Raw genomic sequence first — 19,246 nt, 5'->3', positions numbered from 1 at the left:
AATGGCTCCACTTTTCAACAGCCCAAACCACAGCTAAACATTCTTTTTCAGAAGTGCTATAATTCTTTTCTGCCCCTGTTAAGGTCTGTGAAGCATACGCTACCACCGTTTCTCATTCCTCAGAGTGTTGAGTGAGGATGGCAACCAGTCCTACATCACTCGCATCTGTGTGAACTTGGAAGGCTCTGTTAAGGTCTGGTTGTATCAGTACTGGTGAGTTCTGTAATGCTTGTTTCAGTGCATCCATGCTAGCCTGACACTCTGGAGTCCACTCCCACTTAACTCCTTTCTTTTTGAGGTGGTTTAATGGAGCAGCGATGTCAGCAAAGTGGGGATTGAACTTATGGTACCACCCTGCCAAGTCCAGAAATCGTTACAGAGCTTTGAGGTCTTTCAGTGGAGGGAACTCTGCAATGGCCTTGGTCTTCTCACAGTCCTCTTGGAGACTATATGGCCAAGGAACTTACACTGTTGCTTGAAGAAGTGGCATTTCTTCATGTTCAGTGTCAGGTTGGGGACCAGGACCACAGGGGAAGACCAGATAATATTGATCTCTCCTACTATTGAAGCTAGGTCTGTTTCTGTCAAAAAGAGATGCTTAAATGAGATGACTAGTGTGCTGTTTATGAAGGCTATATCTTTAACACCAAGCATATCTGCAGACTCTTTTTCTCCTTGATTCTTTTAACTCAAGTTAAGAGTGTAATTGATGATATTGCTCCTGTAAAAGTCAGGAAGAAGAGTGGCAGACAAAAAGCACCCTGGAGAAACTAAACAGCAGTGCAAAATATGAAAAGACAATGCAGAAAAGCTGAGCACATGTGGCAGAAGACAAAACCTGAAATCCACAATAACATCTATAAAGACAGCCGTCATGCTTTTAATGTGGAACTAGGCAACGCTAGACAGACCTTATTCTCAAATATTATAAACGGCAACACATGCACTCTTTTTGCTACTGTAGAGGGACTCTACTAACAAACCCCCCAAGTCACATTCCCAGTGAAATGCTCTCAGATAGCAAATGCAGTGAGTTTGCTTCCTTCTCTGAGAAAATCAGTAATATCAGAAAGGCGATCAGCACATCCTTGAGTTGCACTAGGGTCAGACAGATCACAGACCACAACCTCAGAAAGCAGTTACTATGTCTGTTTTCGAAGCAATTGATGGTAAAATTTTGGAAGAAACAGTACAGCACCTTAAAACATCAACTTGCTCCTGTACCATTTGGGGTACTATTATCTGCACAGTCAGGGGTAATTGCCTGTATTGTCTTTAGAAGCTTTTGTTTTAGTGGTCACTGTAAGGCTGTGTGTAAGACCAACACCTTTTGTTGATGACTTGATGACTGCAGCAACCAACAGCATGTTCTCAATAAAGAATCCTGCTGAAAATACAACCAAGTCTCCTGGTCTTTGATTCTAAATTTCCAACACTCCCTTGACACACTTCCCACATGTTTTTTCAAAAGCATTTTCAAAAAACTGTTTAGAAGCAGATCTCCTAGAAATGATAAACGCCTCACTTCTTTCTGCAGTGGATAAGCCCTTCCTGAAAAAGAGCAATCTGGATAACACCATATTGAGCAACTATAGACCAATCTCAAATATTCCTTTCATAGGCAAGATCATTGAAAAAGTTGTTTTCAATCAGCTGAAGAAATTCTTAAGCTTGAATGGATACTTCGACAACTTTCCATCTGGTTTCTGACTGCATCATAGTACAGAGACAGTGCTCATAAAGATAATAAATTATATTTGCTTAAAGCTTCAGTCTGTAAGTCTTGCCTCTTTGTAGCCATCTCTGTTTGAAACCTGCAATTGCAGTTATTTGCGGAAGTGCGGATGAATCTAATGTTTGCTGTCAGTCACCACATCGGTGATACTGTACTTCTTGGAAGTATGACCAAAATAAGAATTTTCGCCGGAAAATGTCATCTGAACAAGTAATATGTCTGCCACTTTTGTTCTGACCAACTAAGAAAAAAAACAACATAAATCTCGCTGCCAATGGTGATTAAACCTAACGATCGCTTAGCTCGGATCACGCCAAACCGTGCAAATTATTATTATTGTTATACTTTGTTCTCAAATTGTTAATAACATCAGCATTGCGTGACTATGTGTACAGGTGCTGGTCATACAATTAGAATATCATCAAAAAGTTGATTTATTTCACTAATTCCATTCAAAAAGTGAAACTTGTATATTATATTCATTCATTACACACAGACTGATATATTTCAAATGTTTATTTCTTTTAATTTTGATGATTATAACTGACAACTAAGGAAAATCCCAAATTCAGTATCTCAGAAAATTAGAATATTACTTAAAACCAATACAAAGAAAGGATTTTTAGAAATCCTGGCCAACTGAAAAGTATGAACATGAAAAGTATGAGCATGTACAGCACTCAATACTTAGTTGGGGCTCCTTTTGCCTGAATTACTGCAGCAATGCAGCGTGGCATGGAGATGATCAGTCTGTGGCACTGCTCAGGTGTTATAAGAGCCCAGGTTGCTCTGATAGTGGCCTTCAGCTCTTCTGCATTGTTGGGTCTGGCATATCGCATCTTCCTCTTCACAATACCCCATAGATTTTCTATGGGGTTAAGGTCAGGCGAGTTTGCTGGCCAATTAAGAACAGGGATACCATGGTCCTTAAACCAGGTACTGGTAGCTTTGGCACTGTGTGCAGGTGCCAAGTCCTGTTGGAAAATGAAATCTGCATCTCCATAAAGTTGGTCAGCAGCAGGAAGCATGAAGTGCTCTAAAACTTCCTGGTATATGGCTGCGTTGACCTTGGACCTCAGAAAACACAGTGGACCAACACCAGCAAATGGCATGGCACCCCAAACCATCACTGACTGTGGAAACTTTACACTGGACCTCAAGCAACATGGATTGTGTGCCTCTTCTCTCTTCCTCCAGACTCTGGGACCCTGATTTCCAAAGGAAATGCAAAATTTACTTTCATCAGAGAACATAACTTTGGACCACTCAGCAGCAGTCCAGTCCTTTTTGTCTTTAGCCCAGGCGAGACGCTTCTGTTGTTCAAGAGTGGCTTGACACAAGGAACGCAACAGCTGAAACCCATGTCTTGCATACGTCTGTGTGTAGTGGTTCTTGAAGCACTGACTCCAGCTGCAGTCCACTCTTTGTGAATCTCCCCCACATTTTTGAATGGGTTTTGTTTCACAATCCTCTCCAGGGTGCGGTTATCCCTATTGCTTGTACACTTTTTTCTACCACATCTTTTCCTTCCCTTCGCCTCTCTATTAATGTGCTTGGACACAGAGCTCTGTGAACAGCCAGCCTTTTTTGCAATGACCTTTTGTGTCTTGCCCTCCTTGTGCAAGGTGTCAATGGTCGTCTTTTGCACAACTGTCAAGTCAGCAGTCTTCCCCATGATTGTGCAGCCTACAGAACTAGACTGAGAGACCATTTAAAGGCCTTTGCAGGTGTTTTGAGTTAATTAGCTGATTAGAGTGTGGCACCAGGTGTCTTCAATATTGAACCTTTTCACAATATTCTAATTTTTTTGAGATACTAAATTTGGGATTTTCCTTAGTTGTCAGTTATAATCATCAAAATTAAAAGAAATAAACATTTAAAATATATCAGTCTGTGTGTAATGAATGAATATAATATACAAGTTTCACTTTTTGAATGGAATTAGTGAAATAAATCAACTTTTTGATGATATTCTAATTATATGACCAGCACCTGTATTTAGTGTGTATTAGCATTACCTGTAAATTTCAATTTCTGTTGCAACTCCGCAGTCTGAAATCTTTTGCTTTTGACTACGGGTTCGAAGAGTTGAGACAATTGGGAAGTGAGATGGGGGGTTTACACACTCAGACATGAGTGTAAGACACCAGGTCGCAGGCTGGTGTAGCACCGGAAGCCATCAGAGGCAGACGGTATGGTGGATACTCCACTTCGTTAAAGGGTTGGAAAGACACTGGAAGCCATCAGAGGCAGAAGGTATGGGGATACTCTACCCCATGAAGGGGTAGACACTAGTGAGCCGGGTTGCTACTAGTGTGTCTCACGAACTGAAGCTCTCTGACTCTTACATTCAGACAGGGGTGCCCTGAACTTAGTGATTCGGGCAGTTAGAGAGAGATTGATTCAGACAGCCTTTAGTTAAATATGATTGTTATTTTTATTTCCCATGCATGTTATTTTTATTTCTTATGTATATGTTGGGCCAGAGAATTTTATGCTTATACAAGATAGACCGCCGCTCTGAGACAGGGGCTGCCTATACCGCACGGGTGAGTGAGTGGCTGGAGCGTTTTGTACTCTGAGGCGGGGAGCCGTGTTATGAGATTGAACGAGCGGCCAAAGCACATTGTGCTTTATGCAAGGCAGACTGCTGTTCTGAGGCAGGGGGCTGCTAATACTGCATAAGTGAGTGAGCGACTGAAGTGCTTTGTCCTCTGTACATAGCAGGTCACTGCTCTGGGTCAGGGGGCTACTTATATTGTGTGAATAATTGAGCAGTTGGACATTTTTTTTTGTCTTCTGTACACGGCAGACCACTGCCCTGAGGCGGAGGGCTGCTTATCTCATGTGAATGGGTGAGGAGCTGGAGCGATTTGTGCTTTTTAAATGGCAGATCGCTGTTTTGAGGTGGGGAGCTGCACGTTTCCAGAGTGGGGGCCATGCGGCACCTGTGCTGGCATGAGAACCCTTAGCTGTAATCTCCACGCTCTGCTCACCGCTCCACCACAGAGGGGGGAGCATGAGAAGCCAGGTTTACTTCCTGAATGGTTGGGTGAGAGGAACACAGACACTTAGTTGGCATGCTCTCATCACTGGAGTCCTTAAGGTCCACCACTGATAGACCGCAGATGGACTCATGCAGCACTGTTTCTGAGAGGGCGAAGCCCAAGCAGAAAACATCAGTCCGGAAGTCATCTGAAAGAAAAATGTTATACTCACTGGAATGCTACAGGGCAGCGGCAATCCAGGCACAGTCCTCTGGCGAGCGTACCTCAACGGCAAGCTGCAGATGGCTTCTTGATGACAGTGTAGCTGTCTGAAGGAGAATGTATTTTGCACGCTTGCACTCCATTGGCAGGCGAATTCTCACCTGCAAGATTTCATAGGGCTTCATTATTCACACAGAAAAGGTGTTTCCCCATGGCGTCAGCTACTGATGCAATGTCGAGAGAACCGAACTTGAAAGTGAACATGTTCTGTGTGAATGGCCCCCAACTGAATGATAAACAGTGCATTCTTATTTCAGTGTTGCTATTTAAGCAGATAGTTTGCCACGTACATTCTGTTTAACAGCCTTAACAGCAAGCCAGGGCAAAGTTTCAACAGAACTATGCATATGTATTTTATAGCCTACACTTACATTGTTCTTGCTCCATCTATGTGTGTTCTCTAAGGAGCAAGGTTTTCTAGTGTATTTCAACTGCTCAGGTAATTGCAATGGTATGACCCATTTTAGTGGCGGCCAAATGACACTTTAAAAATCAGTCAGTAAATATGAAGATAGATAGATATCAGTCTGTCAAGTAAATATGAAGATACATATTCATGAAGACACATTAAACTCCCCATAATTTACACCTTGATAGTAAGCAAATATTTCTGCCCAGTTTCGCTTGTGTGATTGTCAGCCTCTGCTTTTCTGCAACAGACTGAAGCCACCTCTTGAATGTATAACGCATCGCACCATTACTTTCAGCTACTAAAAGATATATATATATATTTTTTTTTTAATTAATAAAGAGGGTGGTAGAAGTGAAATTTGGCATTACTTTGCATACAAAAGAGATGTAAAAAGGTGAACCAACATACCTTACCGCACCAGTCATAAACGTTGAAAATCATGTGTTGCCTCCGGACACTCTAGAACCAGTATCTCATAATATTTGCACTTGCGTTTTTGACTGAATTTGATTGAATGAATAAAGAGATTAGTAATATTAATTTAAGTAAATGAAATATGAATATTAATAATATGAATGTTTACAATAAAACTTTACAATAAAGCTACATTCATCAACATTCATTAGGTAACCTGAGCTAATAATATTATATTAATTAATCTAGTAAGTTAAATAATAAATTATAAATATACTAAAACACGTTTAGCATGCTAACATTACTTGATGTATTAAACTAATATTAACCCAAACATTAACCAAGATTAATAAACACTGTAAATGTGGATCATTCATTGTTGATGTATGACAGTTAACGTTTTATATGTAATTTTATTATTCCTCCTTTTGACACCCACAGAAAGGGATAAAAGCATCTTCAGGTCGCCAGCCTACTATTCCAGAAGTACAATCAGCAACAAGTTTTATTGTTACATTTTGATTCTATTGCATAATTTTGCACCATGTGATATACAAACTAGTATACGGAGTATGAAACATTGAGAAGTGCTATTTATATTTATTCTTTAAAACAAGCAAAACATTTGTTACTATAGAGTTTCATGCAGTGTTCTTAATAGATTTGCTTTCAACTCAATTCTGGTGTCATACCAAAGCCAAAATTATTGTATTGTTTTGTTTTTTAAAGCATATTATATAAGTCTACCCCTCTTAAAACAGCAAGTTTTTGTGATGTAAATAATGAAACAAGGATAAGTCATATCAGAACATTTGCACCTAATGGAAAAAATTTCAAAATAAAAAATTTTAAATAGTACACACGTGAAGTGACTGATTAATTTCAAATAAATCTCAGCTGTTCCTGCAGGATTTTACTTCTTGCCTTGGTTGCATAATACTACAAGAGCCATGGGCCACAAAGAGCTTATGAAACATCAACGTACTGTTGAATGTTATCACTCAGATGAGAGCTACAAAATTTTTTTTCAAGACATTAGATATACCAGGGAACACAGTGAAGACAGAAATCAACAAGTGGAAAAAAAATGGCACAAGAATAAAAATGATCAAGAACAAGAGCGTCCCTCCAAAAGACAAAGAGAAAACAGGTCAGGGACGCTGTCAAGAGGCTTACAGCAACATTAAAAGAGTTGCAGCTCTTTCTGGCAAGTACCGGGTGCTTCCTACATGTCTCCATATCTCCTGTATTCTCCATCAGTCTGGGCTATGGGGCAGGGTGGCAAGAGGCAAGCCTATTCTGATTAAAAAAAAATCCAAGCCCAGCTAAACATATATCCAGTCTCTCAAAACCATGTGGAAAAGAGACCAAGATTGACCAAGAAGACCAAGAATTTTTTGGCCAAAATTGTAAAAGGTATGTTTGGAACAAAAACAACACAGCAGATCAGCAAAAGAACACCATACCCACGGTGAAGCATGGTGGCATTATTAAGCTTTGGGGCTGCTTTTCTTCAGCTGGTACTGGAGCTTTAGTGAAGGTGGAGGGAATTATGAATAGCTCCAAGTACCAGTTGATTTTGGCACAGAACCTTCTGGCATCTGCTAGAAAGCTGAAAATGAAGAGAACTTTCACCTTTCAGCATGACAATGATAGAAAACACACATTTAAATTAAACGAATGGCTTCAGCAAAGAAAGATTAATGTTTTGCAATGGCCCAGCCAAAACCCAGACCTGAAACTTGCGAGGGAACCGAAGAGGGCTGTGCACAGGAGATGCCCTTGGAATTTAATAGATCTAGAGCAAAGAGGCACAATATTCATAAGTCAATGTACCAACCCAGATAGCATGGTGACATTGTCAAAAATGTTGAGTTTTGATCCAAACCATCATTTTAGTTGAGATTGAAATTTCAATGTATAAAGTGTGTTGGATCAGCATTGAAATTTTGGTGAAAGTCGACAGCACACATGGGTGAAGACAGTGACATTGAACTAACAGTGATTTGTAGTTGATGACCACAAGATCGTGCAGGTATGTATCTCTGCAGAACACTAGTGGGTGTTTCCCAATCAGTGGGGCATTTTCAAACCACGATGAGCATTTTCAACCGCTTTACCCGATTTGCTCTAATCCACTGGGGGCTTGTTTCAGGGGTGGGCCTTAATGATTTTAGCAAGTCTGTTGAAAAATGGTTGAAAAACATCTGTTGGATGCAGCGTCTCATTTCGAAGGCTGCGTTCTCCACAGGTCACATTTGAAGGCTGCATACATCATCGAGGCAGTCTGATTTAAGTAAACTAACCGTTAGATTGCAAACTAAGAAAGAAATTACAGAATTTTACACCTCACAAGGAATAACAGTCCATTTTATTATGGTTACTTTTCTTAAATAAGACATCCTTGATGACATACGCAGCCTTCAAATGTGACCTCCAGAGAACACAGCCTCCGAAACGAGAAGCAGCTGTAGTTTGAAATTGGCATCTGATTGGTAAACGCCCATTTTGGTTTGGCATGTGCATGTCTCAGTAGTCTAATTGATGCTTCCTCAGAGAGAAAACACAGGTGCATCCTATACAGAAGTCTTGTGTGTTGAACCACCTGACATACTTAAATGACTTCTCTAGCACAGTTTCAAACAATGGTGCATCTACCTTATTATTCCTCTGTTCCTTTGTTTTGTACGCTTGTTATTTGCTTTTGATTTGTGTAGTTACTGACTGTAATTACATACATTAAAAAGTTAGTAAAGTGCTTGAATAAAGCATCCACTTTTCTATATTCTTAAAAAAAAAACATCTTGCTTTAGTAATGTTTATTAGGAATTTCCTGAATAAAGTTCTTGAAGTGCAAGAGACAAGAACGTGAGCAAGAATGAACACCCATCCCAACTTGAAAACGATGAGCTCGTAATCATGACTTCAGAAGTGGGAATTATCAAATTTCCGCTAGCACGTGAAGGCAGCATTAACTCCTGGTCCCTGATTACTGCTTAATCAGGTAATCATTCAAATTCCTGAATCACTATTAAATTTGAGGAATGTAATTTCCATTCAGTTTAGCCTGTTTCCACTGAAACACAATCACAAAATAAAACATCTTGTGTTTACTGAGACATAGCTACTTTGTGATATTTAAAGAGATTAAGGTCTACATAAGGTGAATTTGCAGCTTTGAAGGGATAGTTCAGCCCGAAATGAAAATTCTGTCATCATTTATTCACCCTCAAGTTGTTCCAAACCTGTATGTGTTTCTTTCTTCTGTTGAACACACACACACAAAAGATATTTTAAAGAATGTTAAAAATCAAACAGTTGAGAGTAGCCATTGACATCCATAGTATTTTTTTCCTACTATAGAAATCAATGGCTACCATCAACTGTCTGGTTACCAGCATTCTTTAAAATATCTTCTATTGTGTTCAACAGAAGAAAGAAAGTCATACAGGTTTGAAACAACTTGAGGGTAAATGAAGACAGAATTTTCATTTCAGGTTACTTGTTACTTGAATGCTATGTAGTTTCATAGAAAATGAACTGAGATATAGTTTATAGTAATGGCCATAGCTCAGAGGTGTTTATTCCTCTACATGTTTAGCTCCTACGTTAACTTCAGTTTCAACATTAACTTGGTACATCAGATGGCAACACTCTTTTATGTTGTCATTACATTTCAGTTGTATTTTCAGTGTTTTAACTGATTTAGAATCAACATCACATTGTAACATTGATTAAACAAAATTACCATTGATTATTTTGTTAATTTCAATACTTGATTCAGCATTGGTGATGTAGAATCAATCTTAGTGTAATGTTGATTCAATATCATTAACATTATTTTTCACCATTGTTTCAACATTAAATGAGAGTGCAAACATGATATTGAACCAACATCACTTCATAATGTTGATTCATTCATTTTATCATTAATTTTTTGTTTAAATCACAACACTGTTTCAACAGTAACTGAGGGTGCAAAAGTGATGTTGAAAAAATATCACTTTGTAATGTTGAATCAATAACATTACCATTGATTTGTGGTTGAAATCTCAACATTGGTTCAACATTAAATGAGGGTGCAAGAGTGATACTAAAGCAACATCACTTTGTAACGTTAATTCAATTCAATTAGTGTTGACACATCAACACTGACTCAACATTGTTTCAATAATTACATGCTATCTGGGAACTGATAAGACTCCTATCCAAACAGACTGTGTGCTGTAATAAAATCAAAGGGTGCTTCAACTAAGTATTAATTCAGGGGTGTGCACATTTATGCAGTTAGTAATCAGCTGTTTTAACAGGGGTGTGTTGGTGGATCAGTGTTAGTAATCTAAAGGCGGAGGCACAAATTAATGTAAATTGCCTTAATATAGTCAAGGTACTGATAAAACATAAAATCAATTTAAGTAGATAGTTCTTAGGCACTTTGTTGGGGTAAAGGGTGTACACACCTTACTGAAGGAAAGTACAGGCAAGACTGGCTGAACCCATCCAGGAACCTGTGGATAGTCACGCACATTAATCACCATCTCCAAATCTGGTAACCTGTTAATCACTTTTAGGATGAAGTGCTCAACACCGCTGCATCTGCAAAGAAAGGATAATTGTCTGATATTCAACACCCATTTACACATGACAGGATCATGATTTTACAAAAAAAAAATGTTACACTTCACCAACCTTGCTGGAAACATGCAGCTTTGTTCTCTGTACAACTTGTTACTGATTATCTGGTAGTGTGTACCAACGCCTCTTTGGACTGTGTCTGCCATGAGCCCCTCAGATATGCCATTTTTAAATGGCCTAAGGTCATTGTTCAGGACACTGCAATCAAAAGAGTGATGGATTAAAGTCTACATAATACAGCCTTTCAACCTGTACAGCTGCATGTATATGCATATTCTATTGCAAGATACTCTTTATATTTGCTTACCTCAGATGACAGCTGCAGTTCTCCTGACTGCATGGCTGGTAATTATTTGTGGCTTCTGTGATCCTCCTCATGAATGACTGCCAACGTATTGCTGAAAGAAAAGAAAGAAAGATATATATATATATTTATGACAGAGCTTCCCACAAAACATTGTAAACTTCCCAAGGTAACTGATGCCCAAGTGATTAAAAACAGGAAGCTTCTGATTAAGCTCTGTCAAAGCCTCACTCTGTACCTCATCAATGGCAGGGTGAGAGGGGATTCTCTAGGAAGATACACCTACCGTTCATTTCATGGTTGCTCAACAGTAGATTACATGAGAACAGATTTAGATCTATTCTCTTTTAGAGCATTCACAGTCAAACCATTAAAGGCACAATATAAGAATTTTGCAGTAAAATATCCAAAAACCACTAGGCCAGTGTTAAATATTTTGTTCAGTTGAGTACTTACAATATCCCAAATGTTTCCAACTATTTGTAAATCGTGAGAAAAATCACGATTTTAACCAAGGATACGGGACGTGTCCAGGAGTCGCCTGTCAATGGCGTCATTTCTGCGTTATCCTCGGTTTCCGGTTTTATTTTGTAGAAACCATGGAAACACCAAAGATGCTTTAATATACTACATTTTATTTGTAAGGGAAACTCGGATCAATTAAAACTCAAAGGTAATTGAATTGCAGTGAATAAGAACCAAATTAATATGTAAATGATTCAGAATTAATATTTAACACTATCAACTATTCGTCCACCGAAAAGTTGAGGTTAGGGTTTAATAATATAAAGTTATGATTACTGATTATGAGCAAGGTAACGAAAATCGAAAGTTTAAGGCAGTAACTTGTAAGCACACAGCACAAGACACTTGTATATGTGAAAAATCAAACAAGACTTTATTGAACTACTCTAATACACACAAACTAATCTAACAAAAACACACACACATTCATTCATACAGTGACAGGGAAATCGTGATATGGTTAACGGAGGTTGAATGTAGTCCCAATTGTATAGCGTTAAACACTATTTCTTTGACCGCAACCTGAGAGAATTAACATACTAGCAATATACTAGCAATTCAACCTGAGTTTGTTTGCTTAATAAAAGTTGCACCAGCTCAGCAAGAATGAGGAGATTGTGGCACTTGCGTTTGGGATGCTCCTGTGAGCGCGTGTTCCCTTTGTGGCGTAGTTGCAGGAGGGAATCTCTTCGGTGCTGATTTGCTGGAGGTCGGTCGTTGTTGTATTCTGAGGGACAGCACTCGACGGTGAATAGATGTTGGCTTTGCAGGAGGGAAGCCCTGTGGGTCGGTTGCCAGGTTACGTGCTGCTGCGCAAGTTTCTCTGCGTCTCGATGAGTTGCTGGAAGCAAAGGACTTTGAGAGGATTTTCTTCGGCGAAGTTCAACGAAGGCTTATACGGAAGAGTTGATGAGTTTTGAGTGAGCTCTTGAAGAGGGATAACGTGCAGGCAGGACAACGGTAGGTCGGCACGAATCAAGGTGAAAGCCAAGGCAAAAAGCAAAGCTAAACTGCTTGACATGGGTTTTTAACCGTGTCTGTCAGCTCCACCCTTTCGAGGGTTTCCACCAATCAGATGTGGTTTTGGGCGGGTCCTACGCCCAGTTCTCTTGTTCTTGCACGTAATTAGCATAATGTCCACATGGTTATTTGTGCCCAAACTTTGAGAGTTTTGGGTCAGCACTATAAGAAATCAACTTTCATAGTTTAAATGTGGTCCATCTTATAAAAATCTACTTTACATCAAAATACTGGAACTCATTCATCCATCACACAGATACCCTATAATTGAGGTAAAATTTTCATAAGAATTTACCTGTAATAAATGTTTAAAAACACAGAAAGAACTCCACAGTTCCCTGAGAGGACAGTCTCTCGACATGGCGTCAGAAGCTGACGCTTTAGGGACTCCCTTCCTTCCTAAACCTACCTGAAAACCTATTGCACAACGCCAGTGAAGTTGCAACTCTCACTGGCCAATGCCAGCCAAGACGGCAAAAAGGGGGCGGTCCCTGCCGCTATATAATGCGCTGTCCTTGCGGCATAAGCTCAGAATCTTCCTTTTCACAAACTACTACTACTACTCAAGACAGCTGTGTAGAAGACACAAGAAGACGGATTTCCCTCTTCGCGTTCCAGCATGTCCAACGTTTGCACGCTGTGTTTGGGACCCATCGAGGCCCTGGACACCCACAAGTTCTGCATCCTGTGCCTGGGACTCGCCCATGCGGAAGCAGCACTCGCCGGGTCAGGCTGCCCGCACTACGAGGAATTCCCAGTGCGAGTGCTTGGGGCTCGGAGAAGCGTCGCCCTCTATGATTCCTCTCTGCAACGTCCCACTGCCGCCAGCGAGCCGCTGGTGGGACGGCCACATATGGGCGATCGCGCAGGGACAAGGCGCAACTCCCACCCCCGCTCTCCAGTGTGTTTCGCTGAAGAGTCTTCGACCCGCCCCTGGTGTTTCGGAGATCATTCCGTTCGGCACGGCGGGGGATGATGATCTCGAGCCCACCGTGAAACATCCGAAATGTTCTCATGAGGTCCCCTTGGTGGTTGCAGGTGACTACGAACAACAGCAGCTTCTCACACTCGATGCTCAGACGAGACACTGCTGATAGAGTCGGGCTCGCAGCTCCCCCGTATAATCGGCGATGCTCGCGCCTTGGTGTTGAATGCAGGACCTCCGCCACCGCGGAGTGCTTGCAACACTTCTCACATACACGTGTCCGTGTCACTCACACATTCAGCGGAAGGCTCACACCTCCCGTTAATCGGCAATGCACGACCCTCGCCGCCACACAACGCGCCCATTCAGGTCGCGACCATCACGGAATCTGTCTCTGGTACACGGGGCTCTGGCACTTCCGTCCTTCGAGCCGCTCATGTCTGTCGGCTTGAGGGAGCTCTCGCTTAAAACCATGCTGCTGCTCGCCCTTACTTCGGTCAAACGTGCGGGGGATTTACAAGCGCTCTATGTGGATGCTGACTGCATGCAGTTTGGACCAGGTGATTGTAGCGTCACGATCAAGTCAAGTCAAGTCAAGTCACCTTTATTGATATAGCACTTTTTACAATGCAGATTGTGTCAAAGCAGCTTTACAGTGATAACTGGTATATAATTTTGGCTGCACAACAGCTCTTAAAGAAAATGGTGACAGTATCCATCTTAAGTAAATTCAGTACTGGAGTAAACAGTGATGTCATCATCCAGCTCAGTTCAGTTCTCATACAATGGTGTCAATGCAGGCAGATCAAAACACTGTTGAATATCAAATGTCAAGTGTCCCCAACTAAGCAAGCCAAAGGCGACAGCGGGAAGGAACCCAAACTCCAACAGGTGACATCAGGTGGCAAACAGGAGGCAAACAGGTGTTAAAAATGGAGAAAAAAACCTTGGGAGAAACCAGGCTTAGTCGGGGGGCCTTACTCCTCTGGCGAACAGTGCTGGCGAATCATAAGTCCGATGGGATCGCAACAGTCAAAGTATTTATTCCAGTTCCATCCAGTTGAGGATCGTATTCATCACGGCGGTACAGACGGTTTGTTGAGGAACTGTGCCACTGGCTGTCGTGTCGATGAGGCCTTCACAATGGATGATTTGTTGACTCTGCTGACACTTCAGGGCTGAGTTGTGGTCGTATCAAGGCGCAGGTCCTTGATCTCACCTGGATACAGCCCGGATCCGGCTGACTACGGTAAACCTCGGGATAAACAGAGAGACTAATATTAGCGTAGATGCCATTTTGATGTAACGAGGTGTTATAGGAAGTGTTCCCGGTTCCGGCTGACCTAATTTATGCAGCCTAACAATCCTTTAATGGATTTGAGAGTATAAATTGATAATGTGTTAAGTGTATGCCAGGTTAAAGAGATGCGTTTTTAGTCTAGATTTAAACTGACAGAGTGTGTCTACTTCCCGAACAATGTTAGGAAGATTGTTCCAGAGTTAAGTGCCAAATAGGAGAAGGATCTACTGCCTGCGGTTGATTTCGATATTCTAGGTATTATCAACTGGCCTGAATTCTGAGATCGCAATAGACGTGAAGGACTATAATGCATTAAGAGTTCGCTCAGGTACTGGGGAGCTAAACCATTTAGTGTTTTGTAAGTAATTAGCAAGATTTTAAAATCTATACGATGTTTGACAGGAAGCCAATGCAGTGTTGACAGAACTGGGCTAATATGGTCATACTTCCTAGTTCTAGTAAGAACTCTAGCTGCTGCATTTTGTACGAGCTGTAGTTTATTTATCAAGCGAGCGGAACAACCACCCAGTAGAGCGTTACAGTAATCTAGCCTTGAGGTCATGAACACATGAACTAACTGTTCTGCATTTTTCATTGAGAGCATATGTTGTAGTTTAGATATATTTTTAAGATGGAAGAATGCGGTTTTACAGATGCTTTAGTTTCCTGATAAGAGTGGAGATTCACACCTTACGTCAAGGTGTTACCATCTGCTCTGAGAAGTTTGTGGAACAAAAGAGGCTCTCTTGTTGGAGTCGTGTTCATTTGGTGGGCTTCGTTCATGGATAATCCTACATATTAGACAATGGAACAACTGTTTGCTTACATTTGTAGACAGAAAACGAATTATTGTTATATAGCTCAACACATTTAGTCTTATTGTCTAAATCTAGTTCTCTTGATTTTTCGAGAGTACAATGCTTTTACCATGCCTCAGAGAAAAACACTATTTTGTCATGTAGCTAAGTGATACAGCATTTTCTCCATCATACAATACGTTTTAAAATTAATTGCATGCCATTTATCAACACAAGCCACCCAGCATTTATTAATATGATATTCTAATATCGATCTAGCTTACTGCAGTGTGCAACAAGTGTCCCCTATCAGATCACAGCCAAATTACGATTTATCTAAATAAAGCAAAAAACACCAACAATACATTCACAGTCCAGTAAAGCTGTACAACATTAGAGAGAAAAACAGATTGACGCAAAACAACACTGAAAAACAGCAATGGACCATCCAAAAGTATTATCACTTATAGACAACTTCCTTGGCAGAGTTTATCCTTACGATGGAGATAGTGTAACTCTGGCCGTGGACAACATAAATTATACATATGATTATTTGACAACTTTAATCTCAAATCCTCTAAGAAAATCCATAAAACCAAACAAGAGAATGAAATTGATTTGATTTAGGCTGTAAAACAATGAGGAAAAAATTAAGAAAATTATCAAATCAAAAACACAGACAACCAAACAATGCAGATTTGTACCATCAATATTGTGAGGAACTTAAAGTGTATGAGAACAGTGCATGAAAATCAGCTAAAAACTATAGAAGAATCTGTAAATTCTAACAAATTCTAGGACAACTGGAATTCCCTGAATAAAAAAAACAACAGCCATACAAAATGGAGACACCTGGAAAAAGCACTTTGAACAACTTTATATAGAAATAAAAATGAACCCAGAACAAATCCAAATATATGAAAAAAATATCAATATAGAACATACAATTATTAATACCAAACCCCATTAGACTACCCCATAACAGAAAATTAACTGATCGATAAAATTCAGGCCCTAAACATCAAAAAAGCAAGTCAACGAGATGGCATCCTCAATGAAATGCTGAAGAACACAGAGCAAATTAAGACTGGCTTTACTAAAACTGTTCAACTTGGTTCAGAGTGTTGGTCATTTCCCTGACAACTGGAGATAAATTAGAATCCAGAAAAGACTCCAAAAAGAATCCAGAAAGAAAAAGCAAGAAGGGCCTTCTATGCCATAAAAAAAAATCAATCCAAATTGAAATACCAATCAGAATCTGGCTCGAAATATTCCAATCACTCATAGAACCTATTGCACTATATGGCAGTGAAGTTTGGGGTCCTCTTCTAAATCACGAATTTGACAAATGCAACAAAAACCCAACAGAAGCACTGCATGCTGAGTTCTGTAAGCGTATCCTGAGAGTACAGAGGAACACACAGAGCAACGCATGCAGGGCAGAATTAGGCCAATATCCTCTATTAATTCACTTTGAGAAAAGAGCCATCAAATATTTTTGAAACATCTAAAAATGAGTGACCCCAACTCATTTTAAAGCCTTTAAAAACCATGAAATGAACATTGAAAAAAGCCCCCTGATTCAGATGGTCCTGAGGCTGCAAAAACATCTGAAAAACAACTGACATGACTAACAACAGCCAGCCTCTCGACACTGACACCCTTAACCACAGAATTAGGCCCAACCAAATTATAAAAGAAACAAATAGAAAATTACCTGACTTATTGGACTGAAACAACAGTAAACTTAAATGTTATTTGGGCCAAAATAGAGAATACGCATGACAAGGTGCAGACTGAGCAATCACACTCTGACTGCAGAGACGGGCAGATACAGACAGAACTGGCTGCCCAGAGAGAGCCGCATCTGCCCGTACTGTGACCAGGGAGAAGTGGAGACAGAGCGACACTTCCTCACCAGCTGCCCTAACTATGAAGAAATCAGAAAGACATTTTATCCAAAATTTGAAATACTTTTCCCTAATTTTATAAAATTAAACAATAAAAAACAACTTCAACATTTATTAGGAGAAAAAAAAAGAGATTGTATCCTACTAGCAGCAAGATACATTGATGCCTGTCACAAAAAGAGAGAGTCGACTAATCAGTAATGTGCACTCACTCACTCACTCACTCACTCACACACACAGAGAGAGAGAGAGAGAGAGAGAGAGAGAGAGAGAGAGAGAGAGAGAGAGAGAGAGAGAGAGGGGGGATTCTAAATTGTTCATGGTATTCTAAAATGTTGATTGATTGTTCTACTTACTTTTTATGTTTGTATATGTACTGTACATGTGATTCACTGTATGTTGATATGTTGATGTTAGAAAAAATTAGAAATGCTTTGGCAATACGTTGTCATATTTGTCATGTCAATAAAGCACACTTTGAATTTGAGAGAGAGAGAGAGAGAGAGAGAGAGAGAGAGAGAGAGAGAGAGAGAGAGAGAGAGATATTATATACTTGGTTCACAGTGATTGTCAAAACGTGTGTACACTCTCTGTTCATTTAATATTTAGCCTAGCCTAAACACACAGACAGTTGACAACTATAACAAGACATGCTGCATTTTCAAAAAGAGAACATCAAAAAACATTAAAGCAGATTTGCTGGGTCTTACCTTACAGAGACGCTAATGCTAAGATACCACAGGTACAGAAACTTACAGTATGAAGATTCACAAATTAAAGCAAGACCGACCAAAAGATCAAAACAACATTCTGCAAGTTCTCACCGTAATCAGAAAGACTAAATTCAACTCCATTCAGCAGAATAATGAAAGACAGTATAAGCAGCCACGGCAGCTCCATTTTTCTGCATCAATTAACCGTGACTTGCTCGATTTGAGGAGAACTCGATCAATGTACTAGTATGGTCTGACACTAGATTAGAAGTCCCCGCCTCGGCTCAAGAGTATATAGGCTCTTAAATATAATGTAGTGTTTTAGTGGATCTCTAAACATGACATGGTTTCTGCAGGTCTTAGAAAGTCTTTATTCACCATTGCACAAATTAAGGCCTTAAAGAGGTCTTAAATCAGAGCAAAAAGTCTTAAATCTATTTCATTTCCCAATAAAAATAGATACATTTATTTGAATTGCAAATGTAAAATGAAGTCTTAAAAAAATGAAAAAAGCGAATTTATGCTTAAAACAAGAAAAAATATCTGTCAGTGAGTTATATGAACTTCCCCTTGAATTAAGTTGATTTTTCTGAGCCCATTGGCAGATATTTGTTCTTGTTTTAATCATAAACTCACTTCATTTTGACTTCATATTTTGTCAACTTACATCTCAAATAAACTTGATTTAAGAATCTTTAGACAAAAATACAGACGAAGAACATCACTTTTGTTGTAGTGTGATCAGAAGGTACAGTAAAAAAAAATAAAAATAAAATATATATATATATATATATATATGTATATATATATATATATTATTTTATTTTATTATTTTTTTAATATTCATTGTGTTTCTCCCTAGACATTTTTATGTTTAGAGAACATATTGATATTTCCCTTCTCTCTTTTTTTTTTTTTTTTTTTAACTTGCTGTGGTGTCTGCCAGGGTTAGTGAACAAAGCAAAGCGTAACGGCTAACTTGGATCACGTGAGGCACCTCAGCCTATCATATAATGGCAGTGTCGTCAGTGGCCACTGGCCAGCCGCTTTCGGAGTTGTACAGTCAGTTACACCAAAGACTTGAAAGGGACTATGGTTATACACAGTTTCGTGTGGATTAGCGCGTTGGTCTTGTGAATAGTGTTCTATATTTGATGATTATGTTGTTATATCGCTGGTAGTAAACGTATAGTAGCTGCAATGTTTGTGAATGTGTTTTACTATGGAAGTTTATTAATGCCAAAAATGTTTGAAAAAAAAAATAAAAAAATAAAAAAAACCTGTTGA

At 39.6% G+C, this 19,246-nt stretch overlaps 1 protein-coding gene across 2 annotated transcripts in view; it reads right to left on the bottom strand.

Annotated features, from left to right (window-relative positions):
• Positions 1-18,221, bottom strand: part of poglut1 (protein O-glucosyltransferase 1) — a 30,551-nt gene extending 12,330 nt beyond the window's left edge. The window contains exons 1-4 of one of the 2 annotated variants that reach the window (XM_051896967.1): positions 18,071-18,221; positions 10,773-10,863; positions 10,520-10,663; positions 10,291-10,426 (exon numbers count right to left, since the gene is read on the bottom strand). In XM_051896967.1, coding sequence (XP_051752927.1) covers positions 10,291-10,426; positions 10,520-10,663; positions 10,773-10,863; positions 18,071-18,146 — 447 coding nt within the window. In that variant the 5' untranslated portion in view covers positions 18,147-18,221. Of the gene's footprint in view, positions 1-4,954; positions 6,078-10,290; positions 10,427-10,519; positions 10,664-10,772; positions 10,864-18,070 lie in introns of those variants that run through there. The other variant, XM_051896976.1, reaches the window with a different exon arrangement.
• Positions 18,222-19,246: the final 1,025 nt, after the last annotated feature.

The sequence above is a fragment of the Ctenopharyngodon idella genome, chromosome 1, assembly GCF_019924925.1.
Source record: "Ctenopharyngodon idella isolate HZGC_01 chromosome 1, HZGC01, whole genome shotgun sequence".
Lineage (NCBI taxonomy): Eukaryota > Metazoa > Chordata > Actinopteri > Cypriniformes > Xenocyprididae > Ctenopharyngodon > Ctenopharyngodon idella.
The sequence above is the reverse complement of the archived record's forward strand: the minus strand, read 5'-3'. Positions and strand labels throughout refer to the sequence as shown.